This window comes from Carcharhinus amblyrhynchos, chromosome 14 (genome assembly GCF_965287045.1).
Source record: "Carcharhinus amblyrhynchos chromosome 14, sCarAmb.v2.hapA, whole genome shotgun sequence".
Lineage (NCBI taxonomy): Eukaryota > Metazoa > Chordata > Chondrichthyes > Carcharhiniformes > Carcharhinidae > Carcharhinus > Carcharhinus amblyrhynchos.
Window position 1 is genome coordinate 61,203,424 of NC_137337.1, and position 19,233 is coordinate 61,222,656.

Here is a 19,233-nt window from a genome sequence, read left to right on the forward strand (position 1 = left end):
TCATTCTCCAGCTTCAAAAGAAGAAAATTGGAGGCACACAACGCACCAATCTTGTCCTATGTAAAAGTACTTTGGAGATTTGAAAATCAAGTAATAAACATAGCTCCAGAAACTTACTTCCTGACTCTCCAATTAATGAATGTTGATACTACAGGAGGAAGGTCTGTACCTCAACTCTATTTACTGATTTTACTTCCTATCTTGACAGCTCTATCAAGCTCAGTTTTCAGAAGTTCAATTGATCTCGTATTTCCAGTTTTTTTTGGGGGAGCGAGTACAAAATTACAGGAAAACACACTTTCTGATTTCTCTCTTAAATGGTCTAGCCCAAAAAGACAGGTAGAGAGGTATAAAAATGTACGGCAGATTGTCCCACTAGCATTTCTCCTATTCTGTTGCCAGTGCACCTTTCCAGTAGCACAATTGACAGCCCCACGTAAAAATATCTGTGACAAACCAGTTACCTTCAACTCCATGGCATAATGCACAGGCAATTACTGCTGCCAAAGGTAATGCACTTTAGAGCCAAGTCAAAGAGCAGCAAGCTCTTAATGAGAAAAGAAATTAAGCTTCAAATTTTATAAGAGTTGTTACTTAAATGTTTTTTGGTGATCACTAGCTAATGAATATGATTGTTCACCTAAAAAAACTCCTTGTTACTGGTGAAGGGTTCTGTGGGTCCTTATGTGGTTGGTGAGCTTGTCTAGAGTCGCATCTCTGATCGCACACTTAGCAGGTGTTTTCAGGAGGAATTGGTATTTGGGTTTGAGAGTACCAACTCGATTTACAGATATTGCTCACTTCCCCCCTCCTACATAAGGTTGAAGAAATTACAGTAATGAGACATACTTATTCTTAGGGTTATGATAATTTCATTTGCCAAGTGAAGGAAATTCAAATAGGGTCACTTCAGTCATCTAATCTAATCCTACATTCCTCCTCATTCCCACTTTTTAGTATTTGTTGTTTTCTAAACAGCTGTCTGATTTCTTTCCAAATTAATATTTAAAAGCTCTTCACTATTTTTAACAGAAAATCCCACATCCCAGCCTGTAAGTGGAGACGTATTTTCCAGCCAACCCTGCAACTGATTTTTGTGCCCTGTTATCTTGTTGGCCACTGGGATCAAGTCATTATTATTTACCTTATTGTGACACTTCAATCCAACGTTTAGCTACACCAGTATCCCTCTACTTTAAAATATTGCTAAATCAAAGTATAATTTCATTCCCTATTCTTTGTTTATTATTTCACATCATTCTACACATCTATTGGTCTCTGCAGTCTACATCCACCAGTTTCATGACAGTAGCCAATAGTGTCTCAGTTTGTATATCCAAATAATTTACTTGTAAAGCTAGTAAGAGCAGCCTCAACACAGGCATGTGTGGAAAACCATTCACCATATCTTTATATTGCAAGAAACCTTCCACAACATTCACCATTTACTTTCTGGCCTTCAATTATCTCCCTATTCCAGTTGCTTTATTGTCTGAGTCACAAATTATACATCGAGAAAGGGTAGGCGTAGTAAGCAGAATAACCTTTCCTTGACTGAAAATAGAAAACAGATCAAAAATCCTTTTCCCTGGAAAATCCCATACCCAGAAAGGATATCCACCAGCAAAGGGCAGTGTCGAGAACAGCCAGAGGGATAAAGGCTAGGAGGGCCAAGTCGAAATTCTCCTAAAAAAGGAAAGGACACAGTCAGGTAAAAGCAAGGGAAAGAGGGAATGAAAGGAAAGAATAATTTCTTGTGACATTATTAATTAGGAAATGACAGTAGCATAACATAAACCATAGGCAAAGTTTTCACTGATCTGAGAGAAGACATTGCATTGCGTAGAGTCTACAAATAAATTCAAGACAGACAACTTAACTTGTGGTTTCACTCCCCAGGGTGCTGTGTATCCATGCCCATTAAGAAATAGGTTGAAAACGATTTTAACCAGGGCCCCTATAGTTAGTAAACAGGGACTTACATACCAACAGTTTGATCTGGATATAAACTCACATTCCAATGTCCAATTTACAAGTCTGTGTGGCCATAGTCTCTTCACCCTGACACTTGTGACAATTCAGCTGAATTGAGGTGAGAAACATCCCAGATTTGGCAACAGTAAATAAGGACTCCTGTTCTACAGAACACCTTATCACGGACAGTGGGAAGTCTACTAATTAATTACATTTGCTCTTCAAATCTCAGAAAAAAAGGAGTTTCACATCAGTGCCCTGACTGATATAGCCAGCCTATGGTGCTTCTTGGACGTGGCACTTGCTCCCCTCGGCTGCACCAACGCCACGCTCGCTCCCCTCGGCCGCACTAACGTCGTGCTCGCTCCCCTCGGCCGCACTCTTAAGTAGTTAATCAGCAGCTGCAGAGCATTAATGGAAGAATTGATGAGATTTTGCACTTTGTGGTCAGCCCTTCCAAACACAATACACTGGAGAGAAGGACCAAGTATTTGCAAAAAGGTCAACAGAAAGATCAAAGCAGAATACTGGATGTAAATATTACAGAGGATAGCACGCAAAATGAAAGGAAGCATGCCCAGTGTGGGGAAAGCAGTGCTCGAGTTGCAAGAAGCTGAACCCCTCTATCAAATGTTTTGCTGGAAAGAAGCAAGCCTATATAGATGGTTTCATGGCGAGATTTTGGATAGTGAATCTCCACACTTGAGAATCGGTTGGCACCTAAGTCTCAAGGAAAACAAATGTCAGATAGGCACTGCCATTATAAGCAACATGATGAGTTTCACTGGCCTGTGTGAAATTCCTCAAGATAGTAATCTGAAAATTAAGCCATCGAAGGTAAAGTTGCATGAGCATGTGATGGAGCCATGCTCATCTCAAGAGAGTAAACTAAGCTGAGAGCCCAATGCAACAGAAATGAAGAAAAATTGCAGCTCCAAATATTACACGTGAGGCATAATCCACCTGTCACAGCTAAAACAAATCCAAAGCTTGGATTAGTAACCCTCCATGTATCAGGAGAAGTTGCAGTGTTTTATATGGCGCAAAACACTAAACAAATCCAAAAACATTACAGCGATATTTTGCAAGTCTTGAATGTCATTTTGAAATAGATGAGAGCGTGTGATCAATTCAACATCTTCCAAGGAGAACTCCAGCTGCCTCCAGGTCCAGCCTGAAATACAAGATAGAGCAGCTTGAAAAGATGGGAGTAATCAAGAAGTGACAACTGCTATGGACTGGAATAGCAGCATGATAGCAGGATGGGTACTGGCAAGTGAAGTGGGATGAAAATAGCATTTCCTGACTACACTGTGGATGTCATTTAGGAGATACAGATGTTGCATGTGTCATTTTTACTGCTCAGGAAAACTCAACACAGACAGCATGAGATAGTCAATAATCTTCCAGAAGTGGAGGGGAGTATGGATGATCTGCTAGTTTGTGGAAATAGGGATATGATGTAATAAGCCATTGCAGACCATGATCAAAATCTGAGACTGCTAGAGAGCTCATTAGATGGATGTGATATAGAATAAGAAAAAACTGCAACTGAAGATGACTGAAGTCAAGTACATTAATACTTGAAAGGTGCACATCCCAATTCTGATATGGTGAGAGATGTAGCAGAGATGCAGCCACCGACAAATGTGACGGCAGAGCAATCATTTATTGAATTTATGAACTACTTAGCGAAGTTCTTGTCCAATTTGTCACTAGAATGAGAATCTCAATGAAAGCTCATTACAAAGCATGTTCAATGGTATTTTAGGGCACAGGAGCAGCTTTCACTTGTATCAAACAACTAGCAAGGACAAAGTTGTTGCTGAAGAACCCTGATGATATTGATCAGGTCACCCAGCAATGTGGTGCCTGCAAGACAGGACTTGGAGCAAATCTTATGGAGCAAGAACAACCAGTTCCTTTTGCATTCACAGCATGAATACAAACTTAATGATGTTACTTACAGATTATGATTGGGTGCCTGCTTATTGTCTTTGCTTGTGGGCATTTTAAATAGAACCTGCCTGGGAGAGAGAAAGTGATACCAGAGTCTGACCACAAGCCACTTCAAAGCATCTTTCTCAAGGCGTTGCTATGCACTCTAAAGTGTGTGCAAAAGATGTTGTTCCATTGAAGTGAAGTACAAGGGAAGAAAATCTACATCATCTACATGCTGTTAAGAGTTGCACTACTTTACTAGGAGTGTGAAATCTTTCAGATTCAATAAGAAGCAACAGTATGAAATGCCCTGGAACTCCAACTCAGCTCAGATCACACAAACTATGCAACAAGATGCAACTGTCCAAGTGCTTCAAGAAGTAGTGATGAAAGAATGGCCATAAACCATCAAGGGCACAACTGTTGTTATAAGACAGTATTGGGCAAACAGGGATGAATTGATCGCTCAAGATGACATCTTGCACAAAGGAACTAGAATCATCATCCTGAAGGTGATGGGGAAAGGGTATACATCCATGCAAGCCATCAAGAAATCAAATCAAGTCTGGGGAAGGCTCTACCAACCAAATATGAGCAATGAGCTCAAGAGCCATACCAGTCAATGAAGTATTCAGAATTCAAGCACTTCAACAAAGATTGGGAAATTCAGCATAGCACAGTATCTCCACACCATCCCAGTCAAATGGAAAGGCTGGCGCAGCAGTGAAGAAAATCAAGTAGATCCAACACTGATATGTAGAAGGCAACTCTAGAGTAGAGAATCACATCTTCTGAGGGCATGGAAAGTAGTCCAGTTCAGCCTCTAACATCATGCTGCACTCAAAACTACTCTCCCAATAGCTAAAACACTAGTGAAGCCAGAAGTGCTAAGTAGTGTGACAAAATCAAAGTGCCTGTGTGATGATTTTCATTATCGACCATCTATGTATCTGACTGGCAATTCTAAATGAGTATTTTTTATGAAAGAGGAATTTTTTGAAAAGTGCCTTTGCACAATGTGACCATAAACTTGCAAGCCATGTGACTTAATGTCATCTTTAGTGAATGCTCGAGAGCAGAAGCAATTTCATTCACCACTTCAAACATAATCGCTCCCCTCGACGGTATAGGAACCTGTCTCAGTTCCCTCACAGCACAGATTCTGTACTCACTCTCCTCCACAACACTGATCCCATACTTATTTAATCAACAGCACAAACCCCATACTCTCTCCCCTTGACAGCAAATTCCACGCTCGCTTAACTCGAAAGCAGAACCATCCTTGCAGCCAATGACTCCACTATCCATGTAATAGAAGATATGACATTTCAATATAATGTAAAGGATATCCACCAGAGCACACAGGAGTCGATCACTGAGAGACTGATGTTCCCTACGAGAGCCAGGGTAACCAGTGGGGTCTAAATCAGGAACAAAATAGTGTCAATTTCAACTCCAAAAAAAGAATCCAGGCTAACGTGTACCTTTCAACCCGTTGAAACGATCAACCTATTTTGCACTGTCTTTTTTTCTTATATTCAGCAAAAAAACCTACATGGAAACTAGACCTTGAATAAGGAGGTGTTTTGTCACTACACTATTCATTTATTGGGTTGTTAATAAAAAGACTAGAGGTCAAAAAAGTTCAGGAGTTGAAATCAATTGGTATGTTTTGCTGCAAAGTGGGATATTCAGTCGCATGGTAACTGTGGTGTAGCAATAATCAAACATCTCCAAAGAAAGCACATGGTGAAGTCATAGGACATGGATTTGCAGCCCAAGTTCCTGAGGCCGCAGGCCCCAGGAGTCAGTTCAGAAAGCAGAAGCCAGCAAAGACAATTTAGCTTTAATAAATGAAGGCAACCCTGATAAGGCACTTATAATTTCAATGTTTCCTTTATAAAGAAAATGGTGCAACAAGTCCTAGTCTGCAACTGATCTTCAGCACCTCTCCTAAAACACGTGTACATTTTAAAAAATATGCTTACACCAGTGACTCGAAGGATGCCTTCTATTGCGGAGAAAATTAAATAGAGGACTCCGACACCAACAACTCTGTGCAACATGGCTCCCAGACGAGGTCTGTGGCAAAGCAAACACCATTCTCATAAAATTTGTTGTCCAGACTTAACAGTATAGCACACTTTATGCAACACACCACTCATCAGTTGAATAAACAGTGGCATTAGTGTTCAAATACAACATAAGCCAAAATGTTTTTCTTCCCACCAGTTAAGCATTCAAGGTGCCCCAGATCACCAAAGCCTTGATTTTAAAACTCTCATTTGAATTAAGCTTTGAAACATCCCTGAGGCCTGCAACTCTCCAAAGGATATTCATTCCTTCAGCTCTGGTATAATGCACATTCATCTCACTTCCTTAACCCCACTAGTGCTAGGCGTGCTTTTACAGGTACTAAGCTTGAGAATTTTGTCCGTGGACATTTTCCACCTCTTCCATTTCCTTTAAGGCTATTTAAAAAAAGATTTCTTTAACTAAGGTAACCATCTTCTTAGTTCCACTTCAATCTTTTGCTTGTTATCATTCCTGTGAGTGTGGACCATTCCCCACCATAAAGGAGATTTACAAATTTAAGTAGGTACGGTTTCACTGTGAACAAATTTGAATTATCCTACTTTCCAGACATCCTCAAGACAATGGTGGGCGAGGGGAGCGACAGGCATTAAGTGTTGATGGGCACATCAACATCATAGGTTAGTTTGTTGATGGTTGGGTGGTGGTGGCCCGCAGCGGTGGCTGCACGTTGGGAAGGGGGCAAGCGGGAGGAGTTGGCATGTGAGAGAAGAATAGCATGTACTCATACTGGAGGGCAAATTTGAGGGGTGTACAATAATGCTTTCTTGATTACTAATTACTCCTATTCAATTTTAAACCTTCTAATGATTTGGTCATAAAAGTGCTCGAGCTACACAATGTGGGGAGGTGAATTAATGCAATATTGAATAGTGAAATTAATGAGTGAGTGATCTCTAGACTGATGGTTAGATGACAATGCCCGGGAGAGAAATGTCCTCAGATGGCAGCTGTTTAAAAGTAGCTTCTAACCACACTCCTTGTTCTTCACAGTCCGTGGGACTTTTCAAAGGAGCATAAGTGTACTTTGTGCATCTCTTCACTTCAATTCTTCTACTCACTCCACAATACCTATATATAGATTAAAGTTAGATCACTAGTATTGACATTTTGTTAATACTTACTTCACAATTCCATATCCAAGACTGACTATAATGACCAGAACACGAGCCAGGGAACGCTTCAATGCAGAAAGTAATTCAGCAAAAATCACTGCTCCTTGCACTGGGTTAAACAGAAATTAGATAACAGTCATAGTTATACAGGTTGAAATATCTCAGTGACAGCAGCATGATTTTTTCATGCAGCACTTTTAACTTACTGCAAGATCCAAGAATTATGGAACAGGTTTTGATTTGCAATTTTACATGCACTGCAATGTTTACCAAAAAACACAGCCAAGGTCAGTAGATTTCCACAACAGAAGATCTATATCCAATATTCCTGAGTTCCCAGTTTCACTGATGTCAAAGCCAAGCATTGCCCTGATAAACAGAGAATGAAACTAAAGGTTCAGAGTTGCAGAGGGGCACGGTGAGTCAACCATACGACAGCAGCTAGAGTTTGGGCACTGAAAGCACATCAACTGCTGACCATCTCTACTGGGTACAATACACAGCATTGGTTAAATCTAATTCTCGCAAGGTATACTACTTACTACAAGGCAAGTTATTACATTGATACTTTTAGAAAAAGATTCCTCTCAGAAGCACTGTGATTGGCACGTTTTAAGTGACCCTTTTCCACAGAGTAAGAAGAGGTCATCTGTTGTACAGGAGAAGCTATAGCATGAACTCAATTTCTTCGTTATGAATTGTTGTATTGACAGAGATAAATTACGTCAATACAAGAACATGCTTATGGAGGTTTGCATGAAGAACACTTCAAAACTATGCTCACAGTCCTCACAGGGCAGCACAGTGGTACAATGGTTAGTACAGCTGCCACTCAGTATCAGAGACCCAGGTTCGATTCCTGGCTTGGGTCACTGTCTACGCGGAGTCTGCACATTCTCCCCTTGTCTGTGTGGGTTTCTTCTGGGTGCTCTGGTTTCCTCCCACACATCTGAAATCAGCATCCATCTGCACATATTAGGTAGACGTAGGGTTAACTGCATTACGCAATTGAAAATAGCTTCTGCCATTGTTTCCCGCTGGACTCAAGGTGGTGTGTTCAACCAGTAGTCAATAGTCAACTGAAGTGGATGGGGGCACCACAAGATTCATGTGCAGCTGAGGCCTGTACACAGGTACAGGGAAGTCAGGATACAGACTAAAGTTCCTTCTGTTATAGGAAGAGACAACCTCTTGCACCCTAATAGAGCAAATCCAAGTAGAAATTTCTCCACCCATGATCAACTTCCAAAGAAGATTCATCAACTGAGCTGAAAACTTTGTTTTACCACCAAGTTAGCAACGTTTCCTACCTGATTCGCCTTTGTAGCGGATGCTCTGGTACTCAGCATAAAATACAGCTTTTTCCAACATTCCTAGAAAGATGACTGCTCCAATCCAGAACTGGATGCGCAGGAGGTCCCTCCAGTAGCAAGCAGACCAGACCAGCCATAAAGCTCCAAACAGCACGTACACAATGCACATCACCATGAAAAACTGGCAGGGGGAAAGAACAACTCCAATTTACTGTCAGTCTGTACAATCCATCAAGAACATATTTCACAGCTGCAAATTCAATCTAGTAATAAATTTCGACACGAACATTATCATTTAGTCCTTCCCCAAAATGGAATTTTGTCCTTCATTGCTAGACGGATGAAGTTTAAAAACAGCGAGATTATGTTGCAGCTGTATAAGGTGCTGGTGAGGCCAAACCTGGATCCTGTATACAGTTTTGGCCTCCTTACTTGAGAAAGGATGTACTGGGGGTGCAGAGATTCACTAGGTTGATTCTGAATTGAAAGGGTTGGCTTATAAGGAAAGACTGAGTAGACTGGGGCTATACTCATTGGAATTCAGAAGAATGAGGGGAGATCTTACAGAAACATAAAAGATTATGAAAGGAATAGATAAGATAGAAGCAGGGAAGTTGTTTCCACTGGTGGCTGAAACTAGAACTAGGGGGCATAGCTTCAAAATAAGGTGAAGCAGAATTAGGACTGAGTTGAGGAGGAACGTCTTCACACAAAGGGTTGTGAATCTGTGGAATTCCCTGCCCAGTGAAGCAGTTGAGGCTACCTCATTGAATGTTTTTAAGGCAAGGATAGATAAATTTTTGAAAAGTAAAGGAATTAAGGGTTATGGTGAGCGGGCGGGTAAATGGAACTGAGTCCACAAAAAGATCAGCCATGATCTTATTGAATGGCGCAGCAGACTCAACGGACCAGATGGCCTACTCCTGCTCCTAGTTCTTATGCTCTGTCAGACCTTATAACAATTACAAAGATCTCCCCTCTCTTCAAAAACTCCTCACCCAACCATCATTGCAAACTATCTCCATATCGTGACCCTAACTTTTCAACCCATGCTTCTTGACCTTGCTGTCTCCTCCCAAATAGGAACTCACCCACCTCAGAACTCCAAATTCATCCGCTGGCCAGTTCCGCATGCCTCCCATTCACCCGCCAGCTTGCTACTCCCATTAAGCTGCCGGCCCGCTCCATCCACCTCCCATTCACCCACAGGCCAGCACCAATGCTTCTCATTCACCCATGGGCTGATTTCTGCACCCGCAGGCCAGTGCCCACTCCTCCCATTCATTGCAGGTTCACACCCCGCCTCCCATTCATTCTCGGGGCAGCACCCATGTCCCCCATTTGTGGGAGGCTGGTTCGTGTCCACGTCTCTTATTCACCTGCGGGCTCATGCCTCCCATGCACCCGCAAGCTCACGCACTTGCCTCCCGTACGCTTGTGAGCTCATGCCTGTGCCTGTGTGCCCTATTCATTCTCACAGGCGCCTTTGCACTGCACCCATTCTCACGTGCCTATACCACCCATTCACTCATGGGCACATGCCTCCTCCTCCGTTCACTGTTGGGCCCCTCCATCACTCACCCCGATGTTCAGCCCTGATCATTGGCCTCACTCCCTCTGCTCACTATTTGTATGCAGAGTGGCAGTGGGGACCCCACCCCACCTCCCTGATCGTCCCAGAGGCCCTGCCGCATCAGATCCCACCCATGATCAATGGGCAGTGACGACGTGACACTTTGCTCTGTGAGCAGGCTGGCACTGGGCACAAGCAGGCAATGCCAGGGCGCAAATGCTTGGGGGCAACCCCACCGCCCAACCCTCCGGGGGAGACAATTGCCCCTTCTACACTCCAGTGGGGTTGGAGCTGCTATAAACTCCGCTGGAGTGAAATACTCCTGGCCGGCAGGGGGCAGGGTGTGTATGATATTTAAATTAGATCTGCATGCTCCATTGCATACCTAATGCAGCTCTGTCTGTGCCTATTTCCCATGCAGAGCTGATGGCACCAGAAATCTGGCGCTGGGAGACGTGCTCGGGGCCAGACCCCCAGCGTGGATTGCACTAATCCGGCAACAAACTGAGGCTAAATCAGGCTGTTTGCAACTTTGTTATTGTATTACCTGAGTTACTGTATTACCTGAGATGATGCTGTGACCATCATGATAGCTGAATATTTCCACATCTATGAAACCACCTGACTTTACCTGCCTCCTCTACAGCATCTTGGATTTATGTTAACGGTGATATACAAATGCAGGGTGATTGTTGTTAAGTTTAAATCTATGTATTCTGATATTAGTTCCAATTACACAAAAGGAAGCAGGCAGAAACAAGTCTACAATACTTTAAGTGATAGTTTAGTTGCTTGAAGTTGGACGGCTGACGCAGTTCATCACAAGCTCTCAACTGGGAATAACATGGAGGAAAGCACACACATGCACACCATATACTGTCACAGAAATTAAACTTTTACCAGACTGACTGTAGAAAAAACAACTCAAATATTTAATGGTATAACTTACCATCATTAGTGGCCAGTCTGCAGGTGAGATGTAATCATATTGCCCTTTCATTTCCACAATCACTGAAAGACATAAAAGGCATTGAGCATGAATAACACAGACCAGTCCCAAAAAGACTCCTCCCTTACTCATCCTTTTGCTATTTTGCAATATTATGTCAACTTGCGATGTCATTTGAATAAAGACAAACTCTTGTACATGGGTAGGATGCACCACATTAGCACATGTATGGACCATCCTAAGAAGGCTTTTACCCAGCCACCTATCTTTCTCTCTCAGATGCTCATTTTCTTAGTTAATATTCAGCTCGATTCAAGTGACAACTTTCAAGTTAATGAACAGTACTTACTTGTAAGTGACAAGTGATCTTGCTCTGCTCTTACAGCCTTCTTCTTTGCATTTGCCTGCCCTTTACTTTTATTTGTTGTCTGGTTAGTTACTTTTGTTATGGATTTTATGTCTTGGCTGTTTTCTTCTTTCTTTGACTCTTTCTTTGATGCTTGGATTTTAATTATAAATAAATATGGCCCATCTTCCCAACTTGTGAACAAGCCAGGCCTCTGTTTAAGGAAATAAAGAACATGTACAACAATGAGAAAGGAACTAAATTTTCACGTGCTTTCCTTTAGGATGGAAAATGACCAGAAAACAAAAAGTTGCATTCCCTGTCCATACTACATCAGGTACTGGGCCGCATCCAATTAGTTGACGTGGCAAAAATATTTTTTGCTTGGAGTAATGGATAGTCAAGATACGACTGCATACATTGCTCTTCATAATTTTGTTCCATTTCATTTGTAGTTATCCAAGGCTGAAGGGACAAATCACAGCTGTCAGCTCATGCCCCCCTCCCTCTCTTCCTTAAGTCATCAGTTTTGCTGCCGCTATTTAGTTTTACCATTTTCTGGATTATTACGCCATTAAGTAAGATTAGGTTGGTGATAACTCTATACACTCTACAGGTGGATGAAACACTTGGGGAGTTCTTGTTACATGCTTGTTTAGCTACTTTAGGAGAGTGAAAGTGGTACCATTACAAGTGAGTCTAGTAGTTCATGAACTGAGGAAAAACTGGAGTGCATCCAGCTTAATTGGCAATTAGCCCTTGATGCTGGTCAGGAACCATATACTTGATCCTTTTTGGCTTTCAGTTTAACTTTAGTTCAACAGAAGACTGCAGCTATGTTACAATCAAACATGAAAATCAGTACCATTTTTAAAGACTTAAAAACATGAGAAGTAAAACACAGTGTGAACAATTTAACGAATGTGTGACTGAATGTTTTTCTGACTGAATATCCTGTGATAAGACTACAAAGTCAACTAATCAGTGAACTACGGAGAAAGAGTCAACGAAACAAACCAGTCTCTGAAATTTGTAAACAGATAGTGAGAAAGAAAGAAAAAAATTGCAAAAAAATTAAAGTCTTTCTGCAGTACTCATTCACAGATTCGTGATCTGCCCTTTGATTTTCAGCACTTGCATTTAATTTCATAGTATTGCCACAAGACAATAAACATAAAACACAAATACACCAAATTAACCACCGCTAACCCGGACTTGATCAGGATTCATTCCTGAAATTGCAAGAGTTCTTTCAGTGCCCAAGTCCCAGACCTGCCAGACTGTATGTCAATTTAACTCCTTGCTCCCAATCTCAGAGGATTAATCTCAGCAGAAGAACATTACAGAAGATTAATGTGGTTAAAAACACCTCACCGGTTTTGTCTTAGAACTTCATAGTTCAAGGAATTTTAGAGAAACCCAGGAAAAGCCAAGCCTATCACATGACGCTTTACCAAAATTGGTAAAAGAGAGGAGATAAATTGGGAAATAGTACTTAATCAATATACATTTTCAAACTGTATAGGGTGCAAGTTCCACAGGTCATGAGGAAAATTAACATTTTTTTGCATTCTGCCTGTGTGTTTTCGTGAGTTAACAACTGGCTGGGGGTGGGAGAAAGGCGGGAGAGGAGAGGAGGTAAGGGACCGGGGGGGGGGGGGGGGGGGGGGTGGCGTGTGGGCAGATGGGGTGGCAGGAGGAGGGAGGGTACTGGGGATGGGGGGAAGAGACAGACAGGAGAGCTCTGGTGGATTGGAAGATTGTAACATTTAAGGCACTGAATAAACCCATGTACAAAAAGTTGCATACATTACACCTTGCTTAGGAAGGGTGAACCCGCTTCAAAAATTTAAAAAAGTCACAACAGGCGGTGGGAAGTAGTAGATAAGGTGAGTTAGTCCCATGTGGCTGAAGCACTGCTATTGGCTCTATGCTGATGGGAGATTCGGTCTCAGGAAAGCCCTGGAGCTGCTGGTCGCTCTGTATTGCTGAGAGTTGGAGTTCAGGGGAGCCCAGAAGCAATTTTTGGCATGTGTGCCTGAGAAGCTGGGACCTTGCTTGAGTTTAGACAGTGAACTAGTCAATGTGAGCTGGGGTGGTGGAGGAACTCGGTCTTAATAGGTTAACTAAGCTGGAAAGAAGACCAAGAGTGCTGGACCTGTAAGCAAATGTGAGAGAAATGTTGGATAGTGTATCTTTTGCATTAAGACTGTACCTATGGAACCAGTATAGCTGCTGTTGGCTTGGGATCAGATTAACCCTTTGAAGCAGAGGAGCGGAAATCCTTCAGGAGGAAGACAAGAGTTTTAAGGAATTTTTTTGACTCCACAAACAGATAAGTCTGTAGAGTGCCACTGGATTAAGTATCCTCAGTTACAATAGTTAACTGGCCCACTATAATTTGCACTGAAATTATTTTAAACACACAAGAAACAGGAGCAGGAATAGGCCATTTGGAGTTTCAATCCGGTTCTGCCATTCAATAATGCAATAATATTGATTAATCTCCCTGTTCTAGTCTCATATCCCTCAGTTCCTCAAAACACCTTTCTTGGAACATACTCAACTATTGACATCCACAAACCTCCGGGGTACAGAATTCCAAAATTTCACAATGCTTCAATGAAGAAATCTTTCCTCAGCTAAGTGCTGAATAGTCAACTCTTATTCTGAAACTGTCACCCAATGTTCTAGAGTCTTCAGCAAGGAGAATGTTCTTCCAGAATTCCATTCAAACCCTGGAGGAATTTTTATATAGAACACAGAACAGTACAACACAGTACAGGCCTTTTGGCCCTCGATATACTGAGCTATGTCCAAACCCAAGATCAAGCTATCCCACTCCCTATCATTCTGGTGTGCTCCAGGTGCCTATCTAATAGCAAAGTTCCTGAAGTGTCCGACTCCACTATCACAGCAGGCAGTGCATCCCATACCCCAACCACTCTGAGTAAAGAATCTACCTCGGACATCCCTCCTGTATCTCCCACCATGAACCTTATAGTTATGCCCCTAGTAACAGCTACATCCACCTGAGGAAATAGTTTCTGCACATCCACTCTATCTATCCCCCTCATCACCTTATAGACCTCTATTAAGTCACCTCTCAACCTCCTCCGCTCTGAAGAGAAAAGCCCCAGCTCCCTCAACCATTCCTCATAAGGCCTACCCTCCAAACCAGGCAGCATCCTGGTAAATCTCCTCTGCACTCTCTCCAATGCTTCCACATCCTTATAGTGAGGTGACCAGAACTGCACACAATATTCCAAATGCGGTCTCACCAAAGTCCTGCATAGTTGCAGCATAACCCCATGGCTCTTAAACTCAAACCCTGTTAATAAATGCTAACACACGATAAGCCTTCTTCACAGCTCTATCCACTTGAGTGGCAACCTTCAGAGATCTGTGGATATGAACCCCAAGATTTCTCTGTTCCTCCACATTCCTCTGAACCATGGCATTGACCCTATAATCTGCATTCAAGTTTGTCCTACTAAAATGAATTGCCTCGCACTTATCAGGGTTAAACTCCATCTGCCACTTTTCTGCCCAGCTCTGCATCCTACCAATGTCTCTTTGCAGCATACAGGAACCCTCCACCTCATCCACTACTCCACCAATCTTGGTGTCATCAGCAAATTTACTAACCCATCCTTTAGCCCCCTCTTCCAAGTCATTGATAAAAATCACAAATAGCAGAGGACCCAACACTGATCCCTGTGGTACACCACTGGTAACTGGCCTCCAGTCTGAAAATTTTCCCTCCACCATCACCCTCTGTCTATGAGACAACCAATTACTTATCCAATCAGCCAAATTTCCTTCTATCCCACACCTTCTTACTTTCTTCATGAGTCTACCATGGCGAACCTTATCAAATGCCTTACTAAAATCCAAATGCTTCAAATAACTTATTCTTCTAAATTCTTGGAAATATAAGACCAGTCTGTCTAATCTCTCCTCATCGGACAATATTCTTATTCCAGGAATCAAATTAGGTGAGTCTTCATTCTACTCCCTTCAAGACAAATATATCCTTTCTTAGGTCAGAAGACCAAAACTGCACTTAGTAGTCTAGCTGTGACCTTATCAAGGCCTTAAATAATTGTAGTATTTAATAAAAGTTTCTCTATGAAAGTCACCAAGCGAAGTTGCACTTTTCTGCTGTACTCACCTCAAATGTAGTGTGTGGAGGGGGATTTGCTTCAACTGTTGTATTATCTTTACTATCATCTTGAACGCTTCTTGGATTCTGAAAATAGAAAATAAAAATGTTGTTTGTCTATTTCTTCCATTTCCTCTTCTAGTCTTGAAAATTCTTTCAAAGAATCTACATGGTCTTAATTCAACCTACTTCTTCTGTTCCAAATCCTTGATTTCACTCATTCTTGGCTCCTTGTGGACATCCTAGCCCACAAGGAGCCAAGCCTTAAAAATATTACAGCCTTATTCCTCCCTATCCCTACAAAGACATGCTTCTTAACTGGTAGCCTTATCAAAATCTTTGCTCATGCTAGTTACCATTTCCCCATGTGCTAAGCACCTTCAAAATGCCTTTGGAGGCTTTTAATTTTACATTTCCCCTTGTAGCTGAGAGCATTGGTGTGACGTTAGTGCCCCTTTTAAGAAAAGTTTCTTTTATATTTCTCTGCAGCTCTCACAGCTTCAGTGATGTCATTATTGTTGCTAACTTGACTGGAATTGTCCTTTTATTGCTACTTCAAAGCTTAAGTGGGGTTATTTATAGTTACTCAGGGATTAGTTTTACAATCCTACATTGTTAGGAGAAAAGATCATGTGTTTTTGGACAGTTTTTTTACCCTTGTAAGGTTTCAGTTTACAGAGTTTGAAGGCTGCAGTTTAGTTTTCAGCAGGGGCATCAAGTAAGAAAGAAGCTGAAGTCTCTGTCTCCCTATTGTATTTGGAAATTGGTTATATTGGTTATCTCAAGGCAACGTTTTGCCTTCCGGAAGTGCAGCCTTTGAAAAGACTCAATCCCAGTCATGTGAGGTTTTAATCTATGCTGTGTTAAGCCCGTGAAAAGTTTTTGGTTTACTGGAACAGCTTTAATATTCAATTAAGCGTTAATACATGATTGTGGTCGTTTTCTTTGTTCTTTTCGTTTGTAATTATTAAAAGGTATTGCTAATTTTCTTTCTATACATGTTAACTATATTCTTAAATAAACTTTGTTTGATAAAAGCTCTCTAGAGGGTTGTTGAATCATACCTGAAATTAATATCATGTTCATCCTAGTCAATTCAAGATGCAAAAAGATAAGTTGCAGCCAGGAGAGTTCCCCAAATGCAGGCCACGGTGGTTATGTTACTGCACCAATAAGTCAGAGACTAACACTAATCAGAGACATCAGTTCACATCCCACCACAGCGTTGACACAATTAATAGATCTGGAATAAATTTGGATAAGTAATGTGATCATGTAACTGCTCAGTTGTCATAAAAGCACACTTGGCTCATTCATGTCCTTAAAGGAAGGAAATCTGTTGTCCTTAACTATTCAGGCCTATGTGTGAGACTTCTGACTGACAGCAACGTGGTTGACATTTACATGCTCTCCAAAATGCTTTTGTCATTAATGGGCAATCGGGGATAGACAATAGGTGCTGCCTTGCCTATGTCATCCGCATCACAAAAACAAATTCTGAAGTGGGGAAACTGCCACAGAATCAATCCAAACTCACCATAGATATGGACATGCCACTATATTTTCTTATACACGGTTACTTCAAACAACTTGTTAACTTCAGCATTCATTTGTAGTCTATTTAAATAGGGCAAATGGTAGTCCACCGTTTGGGGAAGTAACAGATGAGGCCATAGAACTAACCAAATTTGGCTGTGCTGCAATTGGGCGTGTCCAGATTTTTTTATTCAGTCATGGGGTGTGGGTATTGCTGGCAAAGCTTTCATTTATTATCTATAACTAATTGCGCTCGACAAGGTGGAAGCCTTCTTGAACTTTAGTGTTTCTAGGGACAAAGTTCTATGATTTTGACCCAGCAACAGTGAAGGAGTGGCAATATAATTCCAAGGCAGGATGGTGTTGAGGTGAACCAGCAGCTGGTGGGTTGCAATGCACGTGCTGCCTTGTTCTTCTAGGTGGCTGAGATTGTGGTTTTAGAAGATGCTATCAAAAGCAAATTGTTGCAGTGTTTCTGATTGATGGAACATGCTGCTATCACAATGGATGGAGTGAATGTTTAGGGTGGTGCATATACTGCCAATTAAGCAGACTGTGCTGTTCTGGATGGCATCAAACTTGAATATGGTTGGATCTGCAATTATCCAGATAAGCGGATAGTATTTATAGAGTCAGAGGTTTACAGCGTGGAAATAGGCTCTTTGGTCCAATTTGTCTATGCTGCCTTTTTTTTGAACCACTAAGCTAATCGCAATTACCCACACTTGGCCCATATCCCTCTATAGCTATCTTACCCATGTAACTTTTTTTAAAAAAGATAAAATTGTACCTGCCTCTACTACTACTTCTGGCAGCTTGTTCCAAACACTGACCGCCCTCTGTATGAAAAAAATTGTCCCTCTGGACCCTTTTGTATCTATCCCCTCTAGTTTTAGACTCCCTTGACTTTGGGAAAAGATATTGACTGTCTAGCTGATCTATGTCCCTCATTATTTTATGGATCTTCTTTAAGATAACCCCTCAGCCTCCTACATTTCAGAGAAAAAAGTCCCAGTCTATCCAGCCTCTCCTTATAACTCAAACCATCATGTCCCAATAGCATCCCAGTAAATCTTTTCTGCACTCTTTCGAGTTTAATAACATCCTTTATCTAATAGGCTAACCAGAATGGTACACAGTATTCCTACTGTGGCCATACCAATGTCTTATACAACTTCAACAACACATCCCAACTCCTGTATTCAAAGTTTTGACCAATGAAACCAAGCACGCTAAATGCCTTCTTCACCTTTATCCGTTTAGCTACGTCATATTGGATTCCATGAGATTTAATCTTATTTAACAAACTACCTTGCGGTAGTACATTTCACTCCAGGATTTGAGCAGAAAAATCAGGGCTTATAGTCCAGCAGAGTGCTACACTTAGGGGTGAGATGCTGAACTGAGGTCCTGACTTTTAGATAGCCATACAAGATCCTATGCCACTATTCCAGAAAAGAAGGGAATTCTCTTTGGTGTTTGGACCGATAGTTCCCTCTAATTCAACATCAGATAAAACAGTTCATCTGGTCAGTGATACGTTACTGTCTGTTGGAAGCTGGTTGCTATGTATGTTTCCAGCGATTACACTTCAGAAGTACATAATTGGTTGTACGGTGCTTTGGGACATGGAAAATGAAATATGGAATATGAAAAATGCTACTTAAATACAAGCTTTAGTTCTTCCAAAACAATCATTGCCATGGAAATTCTTCAAAAGATGAAGATTATAAGACATCTAAAGGTGGATGAAAACCTCAGCGTTCTACAATGCAGGAGAACTTTGTGAAGACCATCATCAGCGATGCATGAACTTGCTGATATCTGAATGCTAAGCTCACTTTAGTCAGCAGCTTCTGCATTTTTGCCACAGCAGGTTGCAGCTCTCATTATTGAGAAACTTAGACTTCCCCAGTTCCATACATCAAATGAAAATTTCAGTGAAAAGCTCTATTTACTGGTATAGCACTGAGCCACTCAGATTAGAAGGCCACAAACTTCATCCCCAGTCTTCCAGCAGCCCTTAAGTAGGGAGAGAAAAGCATATCCAAAAAATTAAAAAACAATTGCGAAGGGGAAGAGAGCATGGGAAAAGGGGGCCGTGAGAGCAAGGGGCAGAGGATGCAAAGGCAGAGTGAGGAGAAGGGAGGGGAAGTGTGAGGGAGAGAGTGTGGGGTGAGCACGACAGGGGGGCGGGGGGGGGAGAGAAATGTGAGGAGAGCGAATG

At 41.7% G+C, this 19,233-nt stretch overlaps 1 protein-coding gene across 1 annotated transcript in view; it reads right to left on the reverse strand.

The window, feature by feature from the left end:
- Nucleotides 1-19,233, reverse strand: part of LOC145352726 (transmembrane protein 87A-like) — a 67,315-nt gene that overhangs the window by 26,919 nt on the left and 21,163 nt on the right. The window contains exons 6-12 of the mRNA XM_080202981.1: nt 15,480-15,557; nt 11,309-11,519; nt 10,960-11,021; nt 8,435-8,618; nt 7,134-7,233; nt 5,904-5,997; nt 5,265-5,336 (exon numbers count right to left, since the gene is read on the reverse strand). Of these exons, the coding sequence (XP_080059107.1) occupies nt 5,265-5,336; nt 5,904-5,997; nt 7,134-7,233; nt 8,435-8,618; nt 10,960-11,021; nt 11,309-11,519; nt 15,480-15,557 (801 nt within the window). The remainder of the gene's footprint in view (nt 1-5,264; nt 5,337-5,903; nt 5,998-7,133; nt 7,234-8,434; nt 8,619-10,959; nt 11,022-11,308; nt 11,520-15,479; nt 15,558-19,233) is intronic.